A 22,131-nucleotide genomic window follows, 5' to 3' on the forward strand; every position below is an offset into this window, starting at 1 on the left:
ATTTTAACAGAATTAATACTATAAATAGACGCGTGTCTGAGCTCTCGTAATCATTAATATAACCGCACTTAGCGGCAGTTATAGCTTCCAGGCGGCGGAAGGCCTGTGGATGTAGTCATGGCGTACCAGTGCTGGCTGACAATGGCTTTGAGGGCCTCGGTGTTTGGATGACGTTAGGTCTTCCCCTCAACAAATACTCAAAAGTTGTTGTTCAGAGTATTGGCATAAGGGCTGTAGGGAGACCGAAAGCTTCAAAAAAGTGTTAAAAAGAACTCAAAAGGCTCATTCAAAAGAGTTTTTTTAACGGAAAAGATGGGTTTCTTTCATAGCTGGTGTCAAAAGTGGCCTCTCCATCATCACAAGGCTCTTTCCACTCACTTTTTATATAGCTTTCTAGACAGTCCAGTGTGAATCCCCAAGATCTCTTACATGGGTCCTCATGGACTGTTTTCCTTAACTCCTCCGGATCCAGTTTGGTCTTTTTGACAGAGAACTTCTTCCTCTCCAACGTTTCGGACTTGCTGACAGCGTAAAAAGTGTTCCTTTGAGACGCCCAAAATTATGCCCAATTTAAGTCAAACTACTTAATATTGGGGAAATTATTTTTTTTTACGAAGCAACAGAAACTCGATTTTTGAGCAAAATAACCATATTTCGGAACGCGTGATATTGCACAATCATATGACCAGCAGCTATTTGGTATTGACTAAATCAAGGTCCAATTTGTCACAAAATAACTACGGGATCTCAAAAGCACAGATATTTGACTAGTTGTAGAAGAATTTGTGTTTACCTAAGGCTTAGTTTTTTTCTCTGCACTAATACTTATTTAAATGTATAAGGTTTTCTTCTTTAGAGCAGTAATTCATTTGCTCCCACAAAAATTATATTACATACAGCTCATATTGACAAAAGTATTAAATCAGTACTACCATATGTCTCGCTCCAGCCTTCTCATTGTGCTATCCAAAATGCCCATCCACAGTTATAGACATAAAATTCTGGGAGCCATCAATGTCCCTAGCGGATAAATAAGTATTCTCGTAGCCAACTAAATTTGGTCCATAAAGTCATCGCCACAGCTCTTGATTTATAGATTTTGCTAAAGAAAAAACTAATAATAGTATTTTTACAAATAAATGTCCGTAACAAATTTTATTATAGATTTTTTTTAGTAGATTAAATAACAATGATTTCACAACATATATACATTTAAATAAAAAATATAATATTCTTTTCAAGTCTTTCATACGTACATAATATATTATATTATTATAATAACATTTAAATGAAGTATTATTTTAAACTATAAACATAGAAATAAAGCATCCTTATAAAATCGTCTTATATCTTTGGCGTTTCTGTAAAATGATTTATGTAGTGGGTATATGATAAAGTTTTACAGATAATATTGAATTATGTTTCTCTATAATGAATTATAATGATAATCAATGGAATGATAGGAGAGGTGGAATGAGATCAGTAGAGTCTGGTAATAAATAACTAATGAAATTAGGTGATGGGACGAAGAGGAGTGAAGGGGCTGCTGCCCGTTATCCTCTGAAAAAGTTTCTTGCTCGTCGAAAGAGTAAATTTTTTGTTGTGGATGGCAAACGTCATCTTCTAAATAGTCGTAAATGGGATTGTATATCCTTGGAGTAGAGAATTCCAAACCATCCTACATAGTAATGATGAAATTATAGTAAACATTAGTATTATTGATTAGTAATATCATGAGTACAATGATCAACGAAAAACCTTAATCTCACTTGATAATTTTATAGATGATTTTTGCCATACATTTTTTTTTTAGAATTCAAACATTACATGTTTGAATTCTAAAACTGTGTGTTTTGCTATATTCTCGATTTTATTAGTTGATTGTGGTATATTTATGATAAAACAAAATTCCCCTTGTTATTCAGTGTTAATTAAGTGTCGTTCAGCCATCGATTACTTTATACATGGATTATACACTCTTTTTTTTTTTTTAACAATTGAAAGAGAGAATTTAATTGAAACAATCGTGCAATGAATGTCATAAGTAATTACAAGATTTTTTCTCATTTATGCATTCATTTTATATCATTGTAATAATAATTAATAAATAACTATTCAACTAAACAAAAATTAAATTAAAAAATGGCCTTATTAGGTCAAAACTATGAAAAAAAGAGTGCATCTTTCATGTATAGACTATTTTGAAGGGCTACTTAACTATTTTTCAGCAAAGGTCAAATTAAACAAGCTTTAATACATGCATAGGTCCTGAAATCAATCATCACCACCAATCAGGTTTTAACTTGGGCTGGGCCCTTTTATTATTTTATTATTTAAAGTTTGGTTTTTAAAAAACGACATATTTTTAGAAAATAACATGCAAGACCATTTTTTCTTCAAATTACCTTGAGAAGAAGCCAAAGCCTTCTGATGGGCTTTTTAAATAAATTATGTTCACATTTTTTAGGAAAAAATATTTTCTTACACTTTTAAAATAGTCTTTTTCTATTTTTTAAAAATTACTTCTTAGTGTATATATTTAAAATTTGTGCCCCCTAAAACCGCCCTGATCAGTGATTTCATGTTATTTAACTTGAAACTTGAACCCCTCCCCCCTAAATAAAGGAATTTTGTCTTTATCAGGCAAAACTTCCAGCTTTGTGCAAAAAAAAATTTAATGGCGAAACAGATCAAATATTTTTTTAAGCATTTTAAATTCAGAAAAAAAATAATTAAATAGGATAAATTTAATTAAGCGTCTCCAAAATAATATCCTACAGACGCCCTAGATGTCATCTTCGATGGTTTCGCCTTCCTATTATTCCTTGTTGTAACATGTACCGAGTGCGGCGAAAAAATCTTTACACTTTCAATCTAGAACTTTATTAAGATGCATTTTAGCAACCAGTTGTAATAGGGTATGTCAATAAAATTAAAATAACTAATATGATGTCTTGGCTACTCTAATAATCGATGTAGCCCCCCCCTTGGCAGCAATGATGGTTTCCAGGCGGCCACAGAAGGCCTTACACCCATTGCGAATGTAGTCCTCAGACATGGCATCCCAATATTGGTTGACGGTTTCCTTGAGGTTTTATATATTTGGGTGACGGACGATGCAGGCTCTGAACTCAACATGTACCCAAAAAAGTGAAGTCCAATGGGTTAGCACTAGGAGAGTCACATTTTCTTTGTCCAGAAAGGCAATTTGTCGTCTAATAACTTCTTGGACGTGTGTGGAGGCGCACCATCCTGCTGGAACACCACGTTCATGTCCGAGTAGTTGGTCAGGACCCACGATAATAGCTTCTCCTCCAAGGCTTGCACAAAGTCGGCCCGCTGTGAGCCTGTATCGGGTCGGGAACCAAATGAGGGGAATGGCCTTGCCATTTGAGGCCACAAAGCCAAAGGAAATGACAGATGTAGGGTGCTTTGTGGTAGTGAGAGTTTGGAGAGACTCTTCAACCTCTCCAAAGGACAAATACCAGACATTTTGGCAGTTTTGCAAAGGGTACACTGTCCATGTCTTCTTAGCACTGAAGATCACAGCTCGACTGGCCTTGACCTTCTTGAGGTAAATCAACAGAGCCTTGCAACGTTGGAGATGGGTCTGTTTCATGGCTGGTGTTATGTGGGGCATCTCCACCCTCACAAGGATCTTTCTCCCAGTCTTTTGATGGTCCTAAGGACGGTTCGGCCCAAAACGCCAAAGTCCTTGGCAAGCTCCCGCATTGACTTCAAAGGATTGGCTTGGGTAGCCTCTTTGACTTCTTTCAGATTCAATTTCATTTTTGTACCCGACCCAAGCATCTTATCCACCGTCTCCGACTTCATAACGGTATAGATGGTTGGCCTTGAGATCAATTTCTGTTGGATTCTTACAAGCCTCCAAAAGTGCACTCACTAAAATTCGTTGGTCACGTTCAGATGGCATTTTCCTGGATTCTAAGACACTTAGGAAAATCTATTTTTTTATGTTTTTCTTTTTGTTTATTTCATTTTTTGTTTTTTTAGTATTTGACCGAAAACACTTCACTGCATTCACAAAAACCTTGATTTATGTAGCAAAAACGAAGTATAAAGATTTTTTTCGCCGCACCCGGTATATAAAAAGAAAAATGATCTATATATCCAAGATATGTAAGGTTGTAGGAAAATTGAATTAAAGTTATTTATTATCTACATACCCCTAAAAAACTAAAAAAAAATATACTAAAATACCCTCGCTCTATTCTATATTTATTATTCAAATATACTATTTATTTTGGATCTGACATGCGAGATGCATAAATATATAACTTACCGCATACACATTCTGTCTTCCGTAGTCAAAGCACTCTGCTTTGTGTGAATGATGTAGTGAAGCATCTTGAAGTCGACTAGATACAATTGGATCATTCCTTCCTGATATCTTTAAATAGTCCCCAAAAGTCAGGTTTTGCATGTGGGCTGGATCCTTGATACGGAGACCCAGGTGTTTATTTTGAGGAGTAATGGGCCAGACTGTGACTCCAAGTGCATATAAAACATGCTTGAAAGAGAGTCTCGAGGCACAATGAGCCAACTTTGTGGCAGGGTAGTAGTGCAGAAAAATAAGGCACATCTCTTCTTTTCGCGAAAATCCTCCTCGTGTAAAATGCGTTAGAGAGCTGGAATTGTAGCTACATTCTGTAATCAAATGGTCATTCTGAAAGGAGAAACATAACAATACGTGTATTGTGTACATATATAAGTATAAAGGACTCTAGGCAAAGATTGGACACTCAAGGCAAGGAAGGTGGTGTTTAGTAGTTCTTAATTCTGATTGGCTTAAATTAGAAGCTGCTACATGTTCCTCTAGCTAGGAACGCAGCAAGTGTGTGTGGGGGGTGAGTGAAGGAGTGAGCCTCTCCACGAGGGAAAAGAGAAGGAAGGATAAGGTCAACTACGTTGTTAGGAACATAGTCTTCCTAATTTTTAGATTAAATTGTTTATTTTTCCCTTGACCGCACTTTTCCTAGAGTCCTTTGGATAAGTATATTAATATATCACGAAAAAGTCTTGGCTTAAAAAACTTACAGGTTTCACCTCCATGTCAATTCGCCTCATTGTTTGGTAATTTGGATTAAAAAAACGATCTTGAAAAGGAACAGGCATCTCTGCACCATTGCGTAAATGTCTGAGACGAACAGATCGTCCGAGATCATGTGTATGTGCGAGTCCTGCAAATACTTTGATACCATCCTCTGGCAGTAACTAAATGGTTAAAACACATTTTGAGTTTTAGGATAATACGTAATGCTAGTACATGTATAAAGGCCTTACTCTAGTGCACAAATCTGGACAATGTGCAACAGACACATATTTTTTCTCTCCTGGTGGAATGATGTGTAGACTTGAAACATCATGTCCAATGGTCATGAGACTTGAATCATATTTTCTTAACTTTGGTGTAAGAACGAGTTCAATTCCTGAACTATCTACAAGGTGTCTATAGTGTCCTGGATTGTCATAGTGTATCTCAAACATGTAGTAAGTGGAGCCCCCATAGTTTTGGCCCAAAGGATAGCCCACATCTTCTGGGAAATAAAAGGGTTCTCCACCTAAGCCCCATGCTGCTATGATGCCCTTACATTTTTTGAAATTATTTGGCATATTAGGTGTATTGCACTCATAGCCTGTATCTACATCGTATACTTCATCGGAATGACACTCATATATCATCATATGATGAACAAATCTCTCATTCCCTGGAGTAATGAAGGGATAATAACCAATCATATGATACTTTTCTCCATCAAAGTCTGGTAGTCGCATTACTGTACACCAATATAATGTGCTTTGAGCAGGTACAACCAAAGCTTTAGAGGAAAGAAGCCAATTATAAGTGTCCTCTTGTGGAGCTTTATTCCGAGATCCAGGGGATTCGTATAGATGTAGACTTCGAGACCCAAATCTATCTGCTTTTAAGATATCCAAGTCAATTTTGTCATCAATGAAATACGGAGGATCTTTGTGAGAGTAGGACCAGAGTACAGTGAATGTATCATTCTAAAAAAAGTAGGAGAAATAGACTTTTAATGGATGAGGCAAATGGTAGGACTAGAGATGAGAGACAAACATTTGCATTTTATATACATACATATGCATCTTTTCTTTCCATTCATTAAGGTTTTTATTCTATATATTTTTATGCACGTTATGCTTGAGTATTACATTTAAAAAATAAAGATTCTTTATAGCTATGCATACAAATACATTTATATTCTACATATGTTGTACCTGCACATATCGATAACTCAATTTTAGAGCAAATAAATGAGCCATAACAAAAAGATAAAATAAATTCTTATTCCATGATTTACCCACCGTTATAATAACATCATCCTCATCGCATGTATTAATTTTCCTTGAAAACCGAATGACTGTAGTGTCTTGATACTGATATCCAATAATGATCTCATAATTGGGCTCAGAGTCAACTCGAAAACGTGTTCCATTGGTTTCAAACTTTCGCTCATAGTCTGTCGTCCCATGTGCATCCTGCATATGAAACATATATCAATGAATAATGAAATTAAAACAGGAGCACGACATTAATAAAAAGCCTTACCACAAGCCTGGCAATTCCTGTCCTATCTTCAACCCACATATACACAACATCCGCTCCATCCAACTCTCCACGGAAGCTAAAAGCAAGGCTCAGCCATCCTGTAGAATGAACTTCAATCTGTAAAAACAAAAGTCGTCGTTATAATAGAGCGATTAAAAAAATAAATCCATGGGTATTCACAAAAAATTAAATTTTTGGGGAAAATAATTCAAATATTAAATTTTTGGGAAAAAAGTTCAAAAATTTATAGGCACTCACAGAAAATTCATTTTTTTTGGAAATAAATTTAAAAAATGCAATTTCAAATATTCCATTTTTTGAAAATAATTTCAAATATTCAATTTTTTGAAAATAATTTCCAAAATGAAATTTTAAATATTAAATTATAAAAAAAAAAATTCCAAATCTACAGGTATTCACAAAAAATTAATTTATTTGAGAACTAATGTAAAAAATTGTTTCCTATTCACAAAAAAATTCAATTTTTTGGAAAAAAAAATCAAAAGTTATATTAAATATTAATTTTTTTGTTCTTCCGTATAATTGGATCGAATAATGAAAAATTTTTATACTTAAAAGGAAAAATTCTTTAATTGGAGGGGCTACATCCCCTATAGCCACCTTCTGTGGTTGCCCTTGTTATACTAAATGTATGATGTTAAGTTATAATCAAATGATATTTCTCATTTTTTTGGACAATGTAAGAAATGACAAAAAACAAGAACAAAATAATTGAAGGATGCATGTCGTTAAATTGAGACATGCAAGACTAATTTGTTCTACTTATGTAAGTATGGATCAAGCAAGTATTCCTTACTGTCTTATACATCAAATTGTAAGTAAATTTATTTTTAAGACGCATCGAAGATGATTATGAATGTGTCTCAGTTTGAATAAACATACAAAATTAGATATTATAGGCATTTATTCTAATCAGTACTAGGAATATTACCCGACTATGAAAATTGTAAGACTTTTTTATTAGTATAACTTCAAAAATTTTGTTATTCAAGCTCAATTAAAGCATCAATTGAAAAAAAAAAATAATAATTCCATTCTTTTTTGCAACAAAACTAGACCCCCCAAAAAAAAAAAAATAATAATAATAATTAAATAATATGTATATATATCATTCTGTGCACGCCCCTGCAAAGTCACTTTTTAAAATGGCTTATGTATTAATTTATATTCTCTTTGTATTTCATTTGAATATTCGATGTAAAAAAATTTAAAACAGTAAATTTTTATAAATCATGCGTAATGAATACCTATTTAACACATTGATGACTCTTTAAATAACCACAAAAATAGCCAAAAGCAACACCGCTTATTTCCGCACTCTATCTACGTCTACATACATCCATTTAAGGAACCATAATTTAATCCAAAAGACCAATTACGGTAAATAATGCATTTACAATACGTAATGAAACGTCGAGCCGGGGCAAGCCACTTCCGCTAGAGCTTTTGTTTGAAAAAATAATATTTAACCTAAATCCAAATTGAAGCTTCGTCCATTATTTCATTCGAAAGTTTTGAATTATATTATGTAGTTGTAGACTTAGACAAAAGAGTTATCTTTTATCACCTATTTAGTAACATTTATTATTTATTCAACATGAAAATGTGTCATATCCCATTCATGTTCACTGATAAGGGAAAACATAATTTGAGTTTAATAAACTCAATCGGACAAAGATTTAATTGACTTCATAAAAATAAACGTATATTTCTGATTTAATGACATAATTGATGATACAAAAATAATTATAATTATTATCGCGTTTTTCATAAAAAGGACTCATGACGTCAAAATTTGATCATGAAGGCGGATACGGGTCATTTTGATTCAATAATTATTAATGTGATTAAAATAGCTTGTTGTGTAATCAAACAAATTGTTCCTTCTGCTACTAACTTACGGAAAAGGTTGTTGAAGTTGTTTAAAACACGCCTCTTTTTTTGTGTTATAATCTACATTGATTACACCCTACTACCTACCTAGGGGCCTATATAGACCAGCAACAGTTTATTGTCTCGGTACAGATAAATATGAATACGCATGTTACACTCCTTCCAAATGAATATACTTTTTATTGTTCTAATTTGGTGACAAATGCATTTCCTTACTGAGGTAGTGACTATCTACAATGTACATACATGCAAAGGATATAGAGGTAGGAGATTCAAAGAATGAAAAGGGATGGGTGAATCGTTTCCCTTTAGTAGGATGATCATAAAGATGTGATAAATGAACTACTCTCATGACTAATTTGAATGGTTTTTACGTTCATTACAACTACAACGTATGTAGGTATTGTATTCTAATCATTCTTTTTCGACGTGTATTTATTCAATCACCTTGAAGGGCTATAAATGCCAAGGGTGGAGGAAAAAATTAGAACAGGCATTGGTAATTAATCTGATTATTAACAGAGATGTAAATCCCGTGAATTTTTTAGCTGGTCTGTTTTTAGAATTGATAATCTCGGGAATTAATTATCTTTTCTTTAACTGTTGTTATTATTATTTATTTCCTGAGTAGTGAATTTCCTAAATGGATTCAATTATATTCTAAACTTGATAAAACATTCGTGTGCCCACATAAAAGACGGGGTCTTGAAGATTTGTTGCGTAATCATAATTGTAAGTCCTTGTTGGACTCGGAATAGAATTGGGGTTCGATATCGGAGTAATTTTTGACAATCGTTTCCCTCTACCCCTCCTCAGCTGATTGTTGCGGAGCTCCTCTAAAACATTCCTCAAATTGTAAGTGTTACCATGATGATATTCGTTTTTTTTTGGGTTTTTTTTTTAACACATCCATTATACACATGATGTTCATCACAAATTAATTACTAGTATCAACAAAGAAAACAATAAGTAACACATAAACTTATGATCAATCAGTCTAAGCCAAATGTATCTTGTTATTGTAACTACTATTATCTATTGTGGATGAAGGTCCAACAAATAAATTTGAGTAATTTTTGGCAGATGTGATTGTATGTAAGTATATTCCATTTGTCCTGTATTTTCTTACTTAAATGAATCTTTAACATCCTTAGCAGTCTCAAGGCAATCTTTACTTTACCATACAGTAATTTGAATTAAAATACGGAGTAAAGTGAAATAACAATTATAGTCTTGAAATTTTCATATTTTAATCAATTTTTGAATCACGTTTTAATTATTATAAGAAAATGAAATGAAAGATAATTAATTAAGTACACTTAGAATGTACAAATATTAACAAGAATTGAATATACATATAAATAAGCCTTGAGGAGAAGATTCAAAGATAAACATTCAACTACATGAACAAATAGTAACTGTTTAAATGTTTTTTTGTTTTTTTTAATACACAAGGGAATTCTAATTTTTTATTTGCAATATCAATGTCAATAAACTGTCAATTTTTACACATTAATATTGTTCTTCTCCTGAAGTAATAAAAGTTATTTTATGTCTCTGACACTTTTTCAATAAATTAATTATAGCTCATTCCACCTGAAGAGCAGTCAATCTATTTTATAATTAATCTAACTACCTAAAGGGTATTTAAATTTTGAATAGATGAGAAAGCCCATTCTTTATTTAGGAGTTTTATGCTTTGTTGTGAGGGACTAGGTATATATATGTTGTAGACTTGTAGTGAGGACTTTTTCACTACATGTAAGCATAGTAAAAACCTACATCCAAATGATCATAGGTATTACATTCATTTTTGTCGGAAAATAATAGAGGAACAAACTTCCTCTCTTAGTGTAACCACTATAATTATAAATAGTAGTAGCACTGTAATCAACAATAAATTCTCATAACCCCTTTTTAACCCTTTGTAATATTCCACAAATCTCTCTCACACATGCTTGGATCTTCCTACTTTGAGAAGGATTTATATGTATACAAACATGGATAAGTGCATACATGTTTACTTATCTCAAGTCAACAGAAGCTCAAAGTAAGGCCTATTTTTCCATTGGATGACAAATTCCTTTACCAAAAACCTCAAAAACATGAATCCAGTCGTTGATCCACGTACATTTTCTAGAATTCTTCAAATTAATTGCCCATGATTTAAAGGAGTAACTAGAATGGGCCCTCGGTAGACCACAAAACCTCCCCCTAAAATCAAATTTAGTACTTTATTTTAATTTGTTTCAAAGTTTAGGTCGATCTTGTATTTGTTACGTTTTGTGCTACTTTAAATAAAATTTAATGTCCTCTTACTGTGCCCATACATAATCTTCACACCTATGTTTGATCAAAATCGATCCATTATTTTGTTGTAATCCTGGTGACTAGTAAACAGAGAGAAAAATACAGCCTCCGTTGAACTTCGTTGGTGGAGATAACAAATGTGACAATAAAGGGAGAAAGGAAACATTGCCCCACCCAATTTTCGAAAAATAATAACGATGAAAAGTCATAATATCATGATTATTTAACCCCATTTATATTTATTTATAAAACTGGCAAGGTGGATTATTCAGATTTAGTCAACCTTTTGTAGTCTAGAGGCGGACATATTTACAAATGACCCTTTCTGTGAAAGTTGAGCCAATCTCCCACTACCCCCACTTATGAATGTGATCCAACACCCACCTGATGAGAGCTCTGATTAGTTCATATTGTTTGGATGAGGGAGCCACATGGCATAGATATGATTTAATCAATTTATTCACACTACAAATCCCTTTTCTTTGACAAAGCTTTCTGCCTCACTATGGTTGATTATCCATGAATTTACTCAAGGAAAAGACCAGGTATGAATAACAAATTGGCTCTATTGTGATGTTTCAGGTACCTACCTACATACATGATTATTCTTACTATGAACTTGCTCTTTTGTGAACGATATAAATGTGTGTATAAAATAATATAATATACACTTCATTTGCTCGTGGGAAATTAGGATTTTCTCAATAAGGTAGCTGTTCTTTTTTTATTTTACCTACTTCTTCAACATAAGTAGTTAATATGCCATGTGATGGATATGATGTATGTACGAACATTTACTTGGTTGAAGTGAATGATTTGATGATGAAATACATGGGGGTTACATAGATACCTATCGATGTACATTTGTTTAAGGATTTTGTTAATCTACATTTTTTCACTGTTTACCTATCTCCAGGATTTGTTTACTTATTTATTTAAACAATAAACTTTCTACTGTAAAAATAGTTCAACTCATTCTTGAAATACTATTTTCCTGTTAACATAAAGCCAACAAACTTGTTAGTTTCTAAATAAAAAAAAGGTGATACCTTCCATGTACATATATTCAACTTCGAACGCAATAATATTAGGAGGGCTAATCCTTCCTAAAGTTACGAAGAGTACATACATGTAACTCTTTTGTCAATAAATGCAAATAAGTATGTAGTTCGTCTATTTCATTGGTGCAGTTGTGAGAGAAGAAATAAGATTAACTACATTTATGCAAATTTTATCCTTCCCCTGTATTTTTTAAATCTAATCTGCGCTCCTGGTAGATCCCACTAGCATAAAAATGGTTCTTGTACCATTCGCCAAAAAAAAATTGCAGAAGGAAAATTTATCCACCGGACATTTTGTAGAAGTACTATTTAGGGTATTTGGCCGAATAAGTATATTTGATGTTCGATGGTGTTCTGAAAAGTTACCAACCTCAAGTGAAGATGGCAGCACTTGTAAATAAAACGACACTTCTTCCAGCAATTGGAGCCATCTCTGTCATCTGGGCGTCTGTAACATTGCTTGTAGAAGTGAGATGCGTTACAAGGAGACTATGTTGAAAAATAAAATAAAAAAACATTTTACACATCAAACTCACTCAAACCCCTTTTAAATAACAAATGGTCGTCTAAAAGGGCTGAAAAATTGGCGAGTAACTGTCAATAGATGCTAAAAAGATGTAAATAGCGTTTGTTTACGAGTGCTACCATCTTCAAATTGAGGTCGAAAACTTTTAAGACCAACCTCGTATTAATATATGCGATTGTATATTTTGATCTAATTTAAAATGATATTATGATAAATAGGTATTGTTCATATGCTATATACGTCATATAGGTAAATTAATTAGTGTTATTTTGTGGGAAAATATTTTTTTTATTAAGTATATTCATTAATGCTCATTAAATAAACACAACACAGTAGCATGTGTTTAGAATGCAGTGAGACTCTCATTCTAAAAAGGGAATTGGATTGAATGAATATAAAGAGTTTTAATATCCATATCATTTGATAAAGACCACTAAAGGCAATTATTAAAAAGGAGGTTAGTTATATATTCAAATGTATCATATTAGAAAAGTACATTAAGAAATTTGTTGAAGGAGCCTTCATGTTAATTGTTATGGTTCTCATAACTTGGCTCGAGATCCATATGGAATGATAATTAATTGAAAAGGAAAAGTGATTAACACTTCTTTTATTTGAATTACTGTCGTGCTTGTTTATTATATAACTTATTTAAAACCCTAAATCACATACTAATCTATTGTGTTTATATTGATAACACAGGGGAACACTTATTTTGTATAAATGAATTCAAGCCAAAAAAGGAATTCATATTTGTGCGCAGAATCCAAAACTGATTCATTTTTTCTCTAAGTTATCTGATTTATGAAATATCTGTGATTATAGTAATTCGGGACTATTATTGTTCAAAGTCATTTTTTACACTTAAAACGATCCTCAAATTAAAATCGGGATTAAGTAAGCTTATATTTAAGTGTTTTTTTTTTTATTCTGTACCTTATTTTGAACTCAATATACCTATTTCTATTTTTAGGCTGAAAAATGATGGAAAGCGACACTCTTCTTTAGATCCTTATAACTTATTCATAATAAATAGTGATGAAGAATATCATGGCTTATATTGTAGATAAATATTCAATGTATAATTTTTAAAAAGATGTATTTAAAAAAATATGCATCTCTGAGGATTTTTGTTCCACTTTGTATTTTTTAAGTGAGCCCACTTTGAAATATTAAAAATCTCTACTCATCGTGAATGGATCGCTTTATTGTTTCGATCCTGGTATCGGGTTCCCAAGGAAGGAGTCCATTCTACTCCTTTATGAGGTCTAGTAGTTTTCCTTGGATTAATTCTCCTCCCTTCGTCCCTCGAGGAATTAGGAATCCGAATTCGAACATCTCTTGATATGGATGATAAAGTTAGAAATATCTTACTTAGATTGCCTGGATCTTCCTTTTACAGGGCATGGCGTCATGAAATTGGCATTACTTCAAAATGGAACAAAAAATCTTGGAGATGGATATTTTTTATATATATTTTTTTTTAAATTATACATTGAATCTATAATATAAGTCATGATACTTCTCATCACTATGTATTTTGAACAAGTTATAAGTGTCTAAAGAGAAGTGTCGTTTTTTATCATTTTTTATCCAAAAATGGAAATATAGCAAGTTCAGAACAAGATACAGAATCAACATAAACACTTTTGCATAAGTTTTATTAATCCTACTTTTAATTTGGAGATTTTTTTAGGGTAAAAAATGACCCTGAACAATAATAGTTCCGAATTGCTAAAATCCCAGATATTTCAGTTGACTGAGAGAAAAATTGAGATCTTGTGTAATTAATAAAAAAATATTTTTCTACAAATTATATAACTCATTCATTTAGATAATGAAAAATTGAACAAAAACGTTTGGTAAAACTCCCTTTTTGGGTTAAACAAAAATATAGTATTTTTGTTTAACCCAAAAGAGTCGAGCATGTCCATTAACATAATACTTTTGAACGTTGGTTTATTCAACTTAAATTTACTCTTGTTAAACTATGAACAATTCCCTACTATTAGTATTAAATTATGAATACTTGGGAAGAATAGGCTGACTAATTGGGAGATACAATATGAACCTAAAACAGTGTTTATCAACTGTGGCTGTAGAAAGCTGATCAAAAATTTAAGTAATTATTTTCAATTATCATGTCTAATAGAATAATGAAGAACTATTTTACATTCGAAATAGAAATTAATAATTAAAAGCATGCCATTTAAATAAATCAAAATAAATTTTTTGATACCTATAAACGTAATTTTTTTTGGAAGTCAATGTCTCATAAGATAAAGTACATAATTATCATTTTCTTGGTTTGTTGAGTAAGAGTGACATGGATTAAAAACCCTTTTACTTAAAGAGTATAACAACATTTCGATATGGGATCCATCCATTTTGTAACACTTCAAACCGTTATCCAAATCGCAGAAATGGATTTTCATGAGGGATAAAAGAATTCATTATGAATTGAAAATGCTTTTGAATCGACATATGATGTATATTAAAATATATATATATATAAATGTACATACATTCATGTATAAATCATAGCTCATTAACTTATATTGTGCTCTCACCATATAATAATATGTATATACTATGTGCAAAGCATATTTAAAAAATATATAGTCGCAAATGTGTACATATAAAGGGAGTTTTTTTTTATAAACCGAACATCTACCATGTATGAAATTTGAGAAGAATCCTCCTTCTATGCTCTAAATCCCTTCTACTCTGATAAGAATCCCTGGTTGATTATACACTGCATGTAGATAACTACTTTCTATAAGGTATCGTATTCTAAATTAGTACATACTGAGCAATCAATGGAAATGTGAAAACTACATATTAAATACATTAGACTGTTTTAGAATTGCAGTCACTTTGGAATTTGAAATGGAGAACATCATTTTTTCGCTTAAATTTCAGGGCGAGTCCAAGTCCAACTTGAGCTTGGAGACCGAGTTTCAAATCTGGTAAGTCACTCACTTGGAAAGATATATATATATTGCAATTGGTCTATCAATTTTGATAAACGCTTCAACGAAAAGATGAAAAAACACTCTCATACTCTGCAAAGTGGTCTAATAATATTTGACTAATAGAGACCAAAGTAAAATAGTTTTGAGGATTTTCATATAAACTGAAGGTGAACATTATCATTGAAACTAAACATTGTCGTTTCGATTATGTATATTTCCAAACACTATGTAAGAAAAAATGAGGATTATTAAAATTCTAATTTTAATTCAAGCTTCATTTGATAGTTAAAAAAAAAAACTTCTATATCAAAAAGGCTCATAGAATTCAGTTGTAACAATATGAAAAAAATTATTAATGAGAAAATACTGTCCTACATTTAAAATTTCATTTTTTCTGAAAATCTACATATTATGTATGTAAGTAACAGTTATTATTGTAAAAAAGAATTCAAAAATCTCTAAGATATAATTATCTTAATTGTTGCAAATATCCACTAGTATTGCAACTTATTTCATTCAATTATGCATAAAATATATTTTTTTATTTTTGAATAGGTCGACTATATGCAGTTAGACATAAATACATATATAATCCACACATACATTCAATTAAATAAATTAGCAGGTCCACATTATTGAATTAATACTAATTTTGAATATTGATTATATTTTATTAAATGTAATTAAGTCAGCAGTGGGAGGGCTGGAGGGTCTGTAGCCCTCCCTCTCCCAAATATCCAACTTTCCAATAAATTGAATTCTTCCAAAAATTTCCAAAATAATTTTATTTTCCAAAAAATTAATTTTTTTGTGAACAACTGTGGATTTTTGTAATTTTTTTCCAAAAATTTAATATTGTAATTTATTTTCCAAAAATTAATATTGTAAATTTCATTTTTGAATTTTTTTTTTGTGAACAGCTGCAGATTTTTGCATTTTTTTTAAATTCTATTTTTAGTGATCAGCTGTGGATTTTTAAATTTTTCAAATATTTTTCCAAAAATTTAAATACTTCATTTATAATTTTTTCAAAAAAATTAAATATTAAAATGTAAATTTTGATTTTTTTGTTCAAAATTTAATTTTTGGATCTTTTTCAAAACATTTTAAAACCAAGCACCTAATATAATTCTGCAGACTCTCTAAAGAGTATGTAGATACCTACTAATAGATACATTTTGTAGTGTTATTCCATTAATACCTAATAAATGAGTCTCACTTATTCTTTTGACATATTTGTGACAGTGAATTTGAATGTGTTTTAGAGGAAAAAGATTTCTTAAAAAAAGAAATATTATTTTGGAGATGACAAGGGAGTATGTGGAAAAGGGGGGGGGGAAGAAAAATTTATTATATAGAATTAATGTACAAATTTAGGAAAGGAATACCTTTTGGATATTGTTCATTCTGTTATTAAGTCATATTATACTACTTTATAAGTAGATTTGATAAAAGATAATATTTTTCATGCAATTATTGGTCTTCGATGCTCTATGAATATGTAGGATATATTTAGAGATTTAAAAATTGCTGATGTTTAAAAAAAGTGCTAATTGGTAAGCTGCAAAATATTTGTTCTCTTATTAATTATAGCAGTAGCAATTAGGTGTCGAGTTAAAGACAAATTTTGCTTTAATAATATAGAAGATAGGTCCTCAAGAAATTCTCAGTGCTACTCTACGTTTTTTATGAGCACGTTCAGACGTAACTACTAGTATGGGCTCTGTTCTCAAGAATGAAAGAATAATAATAAGGGATTGAAAATAATAATAATAATAACAGGGTGGAATGAGTGGTGAGTAATTTAGTCTTAAGAGCGCTCACTAAAAAAACAAACGATATTCAATATTTCATTAATACGACTACATTATTATTTCTTAAATTAAAAAAATATTGATATGATTTAGATCAGAGATCCCTAGATACAGAGCATCCTGTATACACACTCGATACATAATTCGATGCACACTTCTGTAGTATTTCATTATACGACTAAATGGTTATTTCTTAGATTCAAATGTGTAAATGATATACATCATGGAGCACTATAAAAGTGCACCCAGTTACATACTTGTTGTACTATATGCATACATTCATACGGACAAACTTTGCTTTTATGAATATAGATTCTTTCCAATTTTGAAGTTTCAAATCCTGTTAAAGAGCTTAGAAAGTTTATGAATATTTGCAAGGAAAGGGACAAGTCCATATTCATAACTCCCCCTCCCCCTCTTTCACCGTGTTTAATACTTCAATCACGTCAAACTGAAAATTAAATTCATGTTCTAAACTCTAAGAATAAATGAAAATTTCTTATAAGAAAACGAGAAATAGTTTGTGCTACTTTTTATTTTTATTTGTTGTTTATAAATATTGAAATACTATCTTATAATCAATTATTTGTGTTTTACGTTTTGCAAAATACACAAAAAGTTCACATTTACCTCATTTTTTTAATTATACGTAGAAATTACTTAAATATGAAGATTTTGATTAATTCATAATATAACAGAATAGTCTTTGTTTACTTTAATAGTAAAATTAAAAAGAAACATTTATTTAAAATATTATACTCATTTTCAATTGGAATAGATACTTGAATCCCGAACAGCATTTCATTTTCAACACTACATCAAAATTGAATATTTCCAGTATTTACCTATACATTAGCTAAGTGTTTGATTGTACATATAAATAAATCAAACAATTTTGTGTTTAAAAAAAAAGATCATAACAAGTTATTTCGGAAGGTGCTATTTTTATACTCACCCGGATTCTAGTAAATTTTTACTTATCTAAATATATTCAATTAATAATGTTGATAAATTATAAGTATTTGTAAAAATTGCTAAAATTAATTATCATTGATTTGTAAATATACTTTAAAATGTCCCGTTCAAGCTTAATTTAAAAAACGTCATTATACACAAGGTTAATAGAAATACAAGGTTATACCATAACGATTTTCCGACTGATGTTTGACTTCCACCACACGCTTTTTAATAGTGACGTCAAAGAATACAATATATTGTTACTGTTAATAATATAATTTCTAGTATTATATGCTACTAATATAACGTTGTTATACTCTATGAGGTCAAAATTTGTCTGTCTTGCCAGGAGTCGGTGCAGTACATCAAATTGAAAATTCTGGCAAACCTGATTACATGATGGCATAACTAGTGATGAAAATCCAGTGTACAATGGGCGTGTTAGAAAAAATCAACCAAAAATCAACATGGTAACCCTGATAATTTGAATAATATCTTGAAGAGAAAGAATAATGCTCATGACGTTTCATTAGATGAGCTACAATCAGCTGTGACAAGGGAGGAAGGGAAAAAGGAAATAAACAATGACGTTTGCTACAATTACTCCGATATCGATCCCCAACACTATCAAATTTTGAATATAATCGAATCTATTTAGGAAAAGATGTTAACTACTTAGGAATAAAATAATAGTGACAACTTTTTAATGAAAAGAAAATTCTTTCTTCAGATTACCAATTCAAAAAAAAAAAAAAAAAAAAAAACGGGCCAGCTAAAATATTCAATGGATTTACATCACTGGGTATACCCTTGTATTTCTATTAACTTTGATTGTACTTTATATTAATTTATATCCTATTTTATTGGTTAATTTCTTTATATGTAGAAAAGGGATATACAAATAAGCTATTACGTTGCTTGTTTGATAATAATAGTATTTTTTTTATTAAGGTCTGATTGCATCAACTCGACTTAAATTTAAAACAAGAACTTGTAGAGTCGCTACATTTAAGCTCTCTTATAATTAAGCTATGCTTAAATTTAAGTCGAGTCTGCGCAACCGAGCTAATAGGATATATTCTTTTAAAAAAATGTTAATTCAATGAAAATATAATTTAGTAGCTAGTCAAACTTTTTGTATACATTACGTCTAAATCAATGGACCATATATGTATGTATTTAAAAAACAAATAAATCTTTGCTGAATATACATTTTTAAATCTTTGATAGTTTATCATTCCCTAATTTATGAAGACACATGATTGGTGCTTACATATATCATGTTTGTATGTTGTGAGTTTCATATCTTCATTACTATATATGGATATAAATAGATGTTTTATGGGGGAATAAAATATGTCCGCAATAGTTATTTTTGAGTGAGTGGTCAAGGAATGGGACAAGTAAATACATCAACCAGATGTTGGAAAGTGTATTATTACTTATAAATTATTAACATGTTTTGTTTTTATAAACCAAAAAAGAAAGTCAGGACATCGTTACTTTTATAGTATCGACTTATTGTTGTGTACTTACAAGGTACATTAATACATAAAAAACATAATCATTTAACTAAATTACTATTTAAAATTACTTCTGCTACATTTAAACCTTTATCATGAATGAAATGATATCATTAGCAAACAATAAATATTTTACAATCGACTTCATAATGTCTAAGATATTGATATCTTGATACATTACATTTATCCCCAATCCCGAAAAAAAATAACTGCAGGATGTTCAAATTGAAACAATGATAGTAGGTACATTCAAATCAAGATTTTAGTACATCTCAATCTAGACAAACATGCATCCCATGCAACATAATATCGCCAAGTTTTAAATGGAAAAGCTCTAATGCATATACAGTATTGATTGGACAAAAAGATATGTTTAGAAAGAAAACAATGATCAACCTCATGTTTATTGCATAAAGATTATTATTTGTAACCTCCATTCTCAAGAGCCTCCGATCTCTTCCTTGTATTTTGACTTGATTTATAAACACCACTTTGCGTAGGGGGAGTCCTTAAATTGCAAGTCCAAGTCGAGCTCATGTCCTTGAATATTTATCAAGTCCAGTTCGAGTTCTTAACCTTATATTAAGTTCATTTCAAGTCCATATTTATATGTACATAGGATCCATAGTCATAAATTCAGTTTATACTAGCTATCGAGTTCCAGCCGAGTCGCCAGTCTTAGTTATCAAGTCCAAGTCAAGTCTCAATCTTTGATAGTGAGATCAAAGTCGAATCACAAGTCTCTAGTCCAAGTCGAGATCCCTTTCTGTTACTTATCATTGAAAATGACAGTATGTTTGATTCTTGTGGATCTGGGATCTGTATACTATTTTGGTTAATACCTGTCTTTGTGTATTTTTTATCTGTATCTGATTAAGGGCCTTAATGGGCTTTGAATTTATCTACTGCTCTTTCTCCCCGTGTCAGACATATCATGAAGGCCTCACTTTTTCTCGACTTCCTGACTTTGTTGTGTAATACAACGACAAAAAATGATTAATTTGAGTACTAGGTTTGACAAATAATGTTTTTTTACTCCATCAAACAACACAAAACCTAATATTGGGAAGTATAAGTTATCCTAATCTACCCTATTGTGTTGCTATTCCCTGCATCATGAATAAGATTCGAGTCCTATCAATAGGTAACATAATTATGTAATATTTGAAGGCCTTCCGTTATTTTTTGGCTCTTCAAGATTCTCCTGAGAAAATCATGCATGGATCTCTCATGAATGTGTAAAAATGAATGAATCATCATCCTCACTTCCATCCTTTCCGATGGATTCATTTCCTTTTTTCCCCTTCTTCTTTCTTTGCCTTGAGAAGAAATCAATCAGATTTCCCACCCGAAGTTTTTTATGTTTTTTACAAATCATCTTCAATTCATATTATTTCGAAACATGGAGGATTTATTTTTGTCAAAACGTATCACGATTAACATAAAGAGAGTATCACACTCAGAGTTAAGGGAAATAGCTATACATAATTCGTGAGTTTCTAAGTAATTTACATATTTTAACCCTTATTTAATGTCTTATCTGATTCATGAACTAATATATTTAATACTTGAAATTCTCATTTCCTTAATTCCTATTATATATTTTCTTTTTTTCATTGCTTATTCAAGCATCCTCACTCTTTGTTAGGAGAAAGAAGGCCATTATGTGTGTATTCTGTATACAGTAGGCATTGAATGCTAATTGTCTCACAAGGAAATTTCTATTTATACATATATAGGTATTAAGATCTCAATTTTTATTAGTGTAAATTACTTTTTTTTGGTCTTCTTTATCACCCTCCTCCAGCTAATAGTCAGGGGCGTCCACAGGATTATATTTTCGTGGGGGGTTTGCATTTTGGATTTTTTTTTTCCAAAAAAAAAAAGAAATCAAAAAATTGGAAAAAATTTCATAGCTTTCTCAAAAAAAAAAAAATGAATTTTTTCGAAAAAAAATTAAAATATTAAATTTCTTGGAAACAAAATTTAAAAATCCATACCCAAAAATAAATTTTTTGGAAATTTTTTTTTTTTTAAAGTTTTAAAATATTAAATTTCCTTTAAAAAAATTCAAAAATCCATAGATATTCTCAAAAGATGAAATTTTTGAAAAAAAAAAAAATGAAGTATTAATTTTATTGGTGAAAAATTCAAAAATCCGTAGATATTCAAAGAGAAATTAAATTTTTTATACATATATATATACAATATACAAAATATGAAACTTTTTTGGAAAAAAAAAATTAATGGCTTCCCAAAAAAATTGAATTTATCGAAAAAAGTTTAAGATATTGAATTTCCTGGGAAAAAAATTAAAGATATTAAATTTCTTGGAAATAACTAACTATTCATCCCTCCATTCATCAAACATTTATATCTGTACATGTAAAGAATTAAACTTTTCATATAACCACGTATTATTTAATTAATAATTACAATAAAAGCATCTGTTGGCAATT

General features: G+C 30.7%; 1 protein-coding gene across 1 annotated transcript in view; it reads right to left on the reverse strand.

The window, feature by feature from the left end:
- Positions 1-1,140: 1,140 nt before the first annotated feature.
- LOC121128112 (DBH-like monooxygenase protein 1) overlaps positions 1,141-22,131 on the reverse strand; it is a 42,931-nt gene continuing 21,940 nt past the window's right edge. Inside the window, exons 2-7 of the mRNA XM_040723681.2 lie at positions 6,593-6,709; positions 6,349-6,522; positions 5,305-6,030; positions 5,059-5,235; positions 4,304-4,687; positions 1,141-1,678 (exon numbers count right to left, since the gene is read on the reverse strand). Of these exons, the coding sequence (XP_040579615.1) occupies positions 1,427-1,678; positions 4,304-4,687; positions 5,059-5,235; positions 5,305-6,030; positions 6,349-6,522; positions 6,593-6,709 (1,830 nt within the window). The 3' untranslated portion in view covers positions 1,141-1,426. The remainder of the gene's footprint in view (positions 1,679-4,303; positions 4,688-5,058; positions 5,236-5,304; positions 6,031-6,348; positions 6,523-6,592; positions 6,710-22,131) is intronic.

Source organism: Lepeophtheirus salmonis, chromosome 13 (genome assembly GCF_016086655.4).
Source record: "Lepeophtheirus salmonis chromosome 13, UVic_Lsal_1.4, whole genome shotgun sequence".
Taxonomy (NCBI): Eukaryota; Metazoa; Arthropoda; class Copepoda; order Siphonostomatoida; family Caligidae; genus Lepeophtheirus; species Lepeophtheirus salmonis.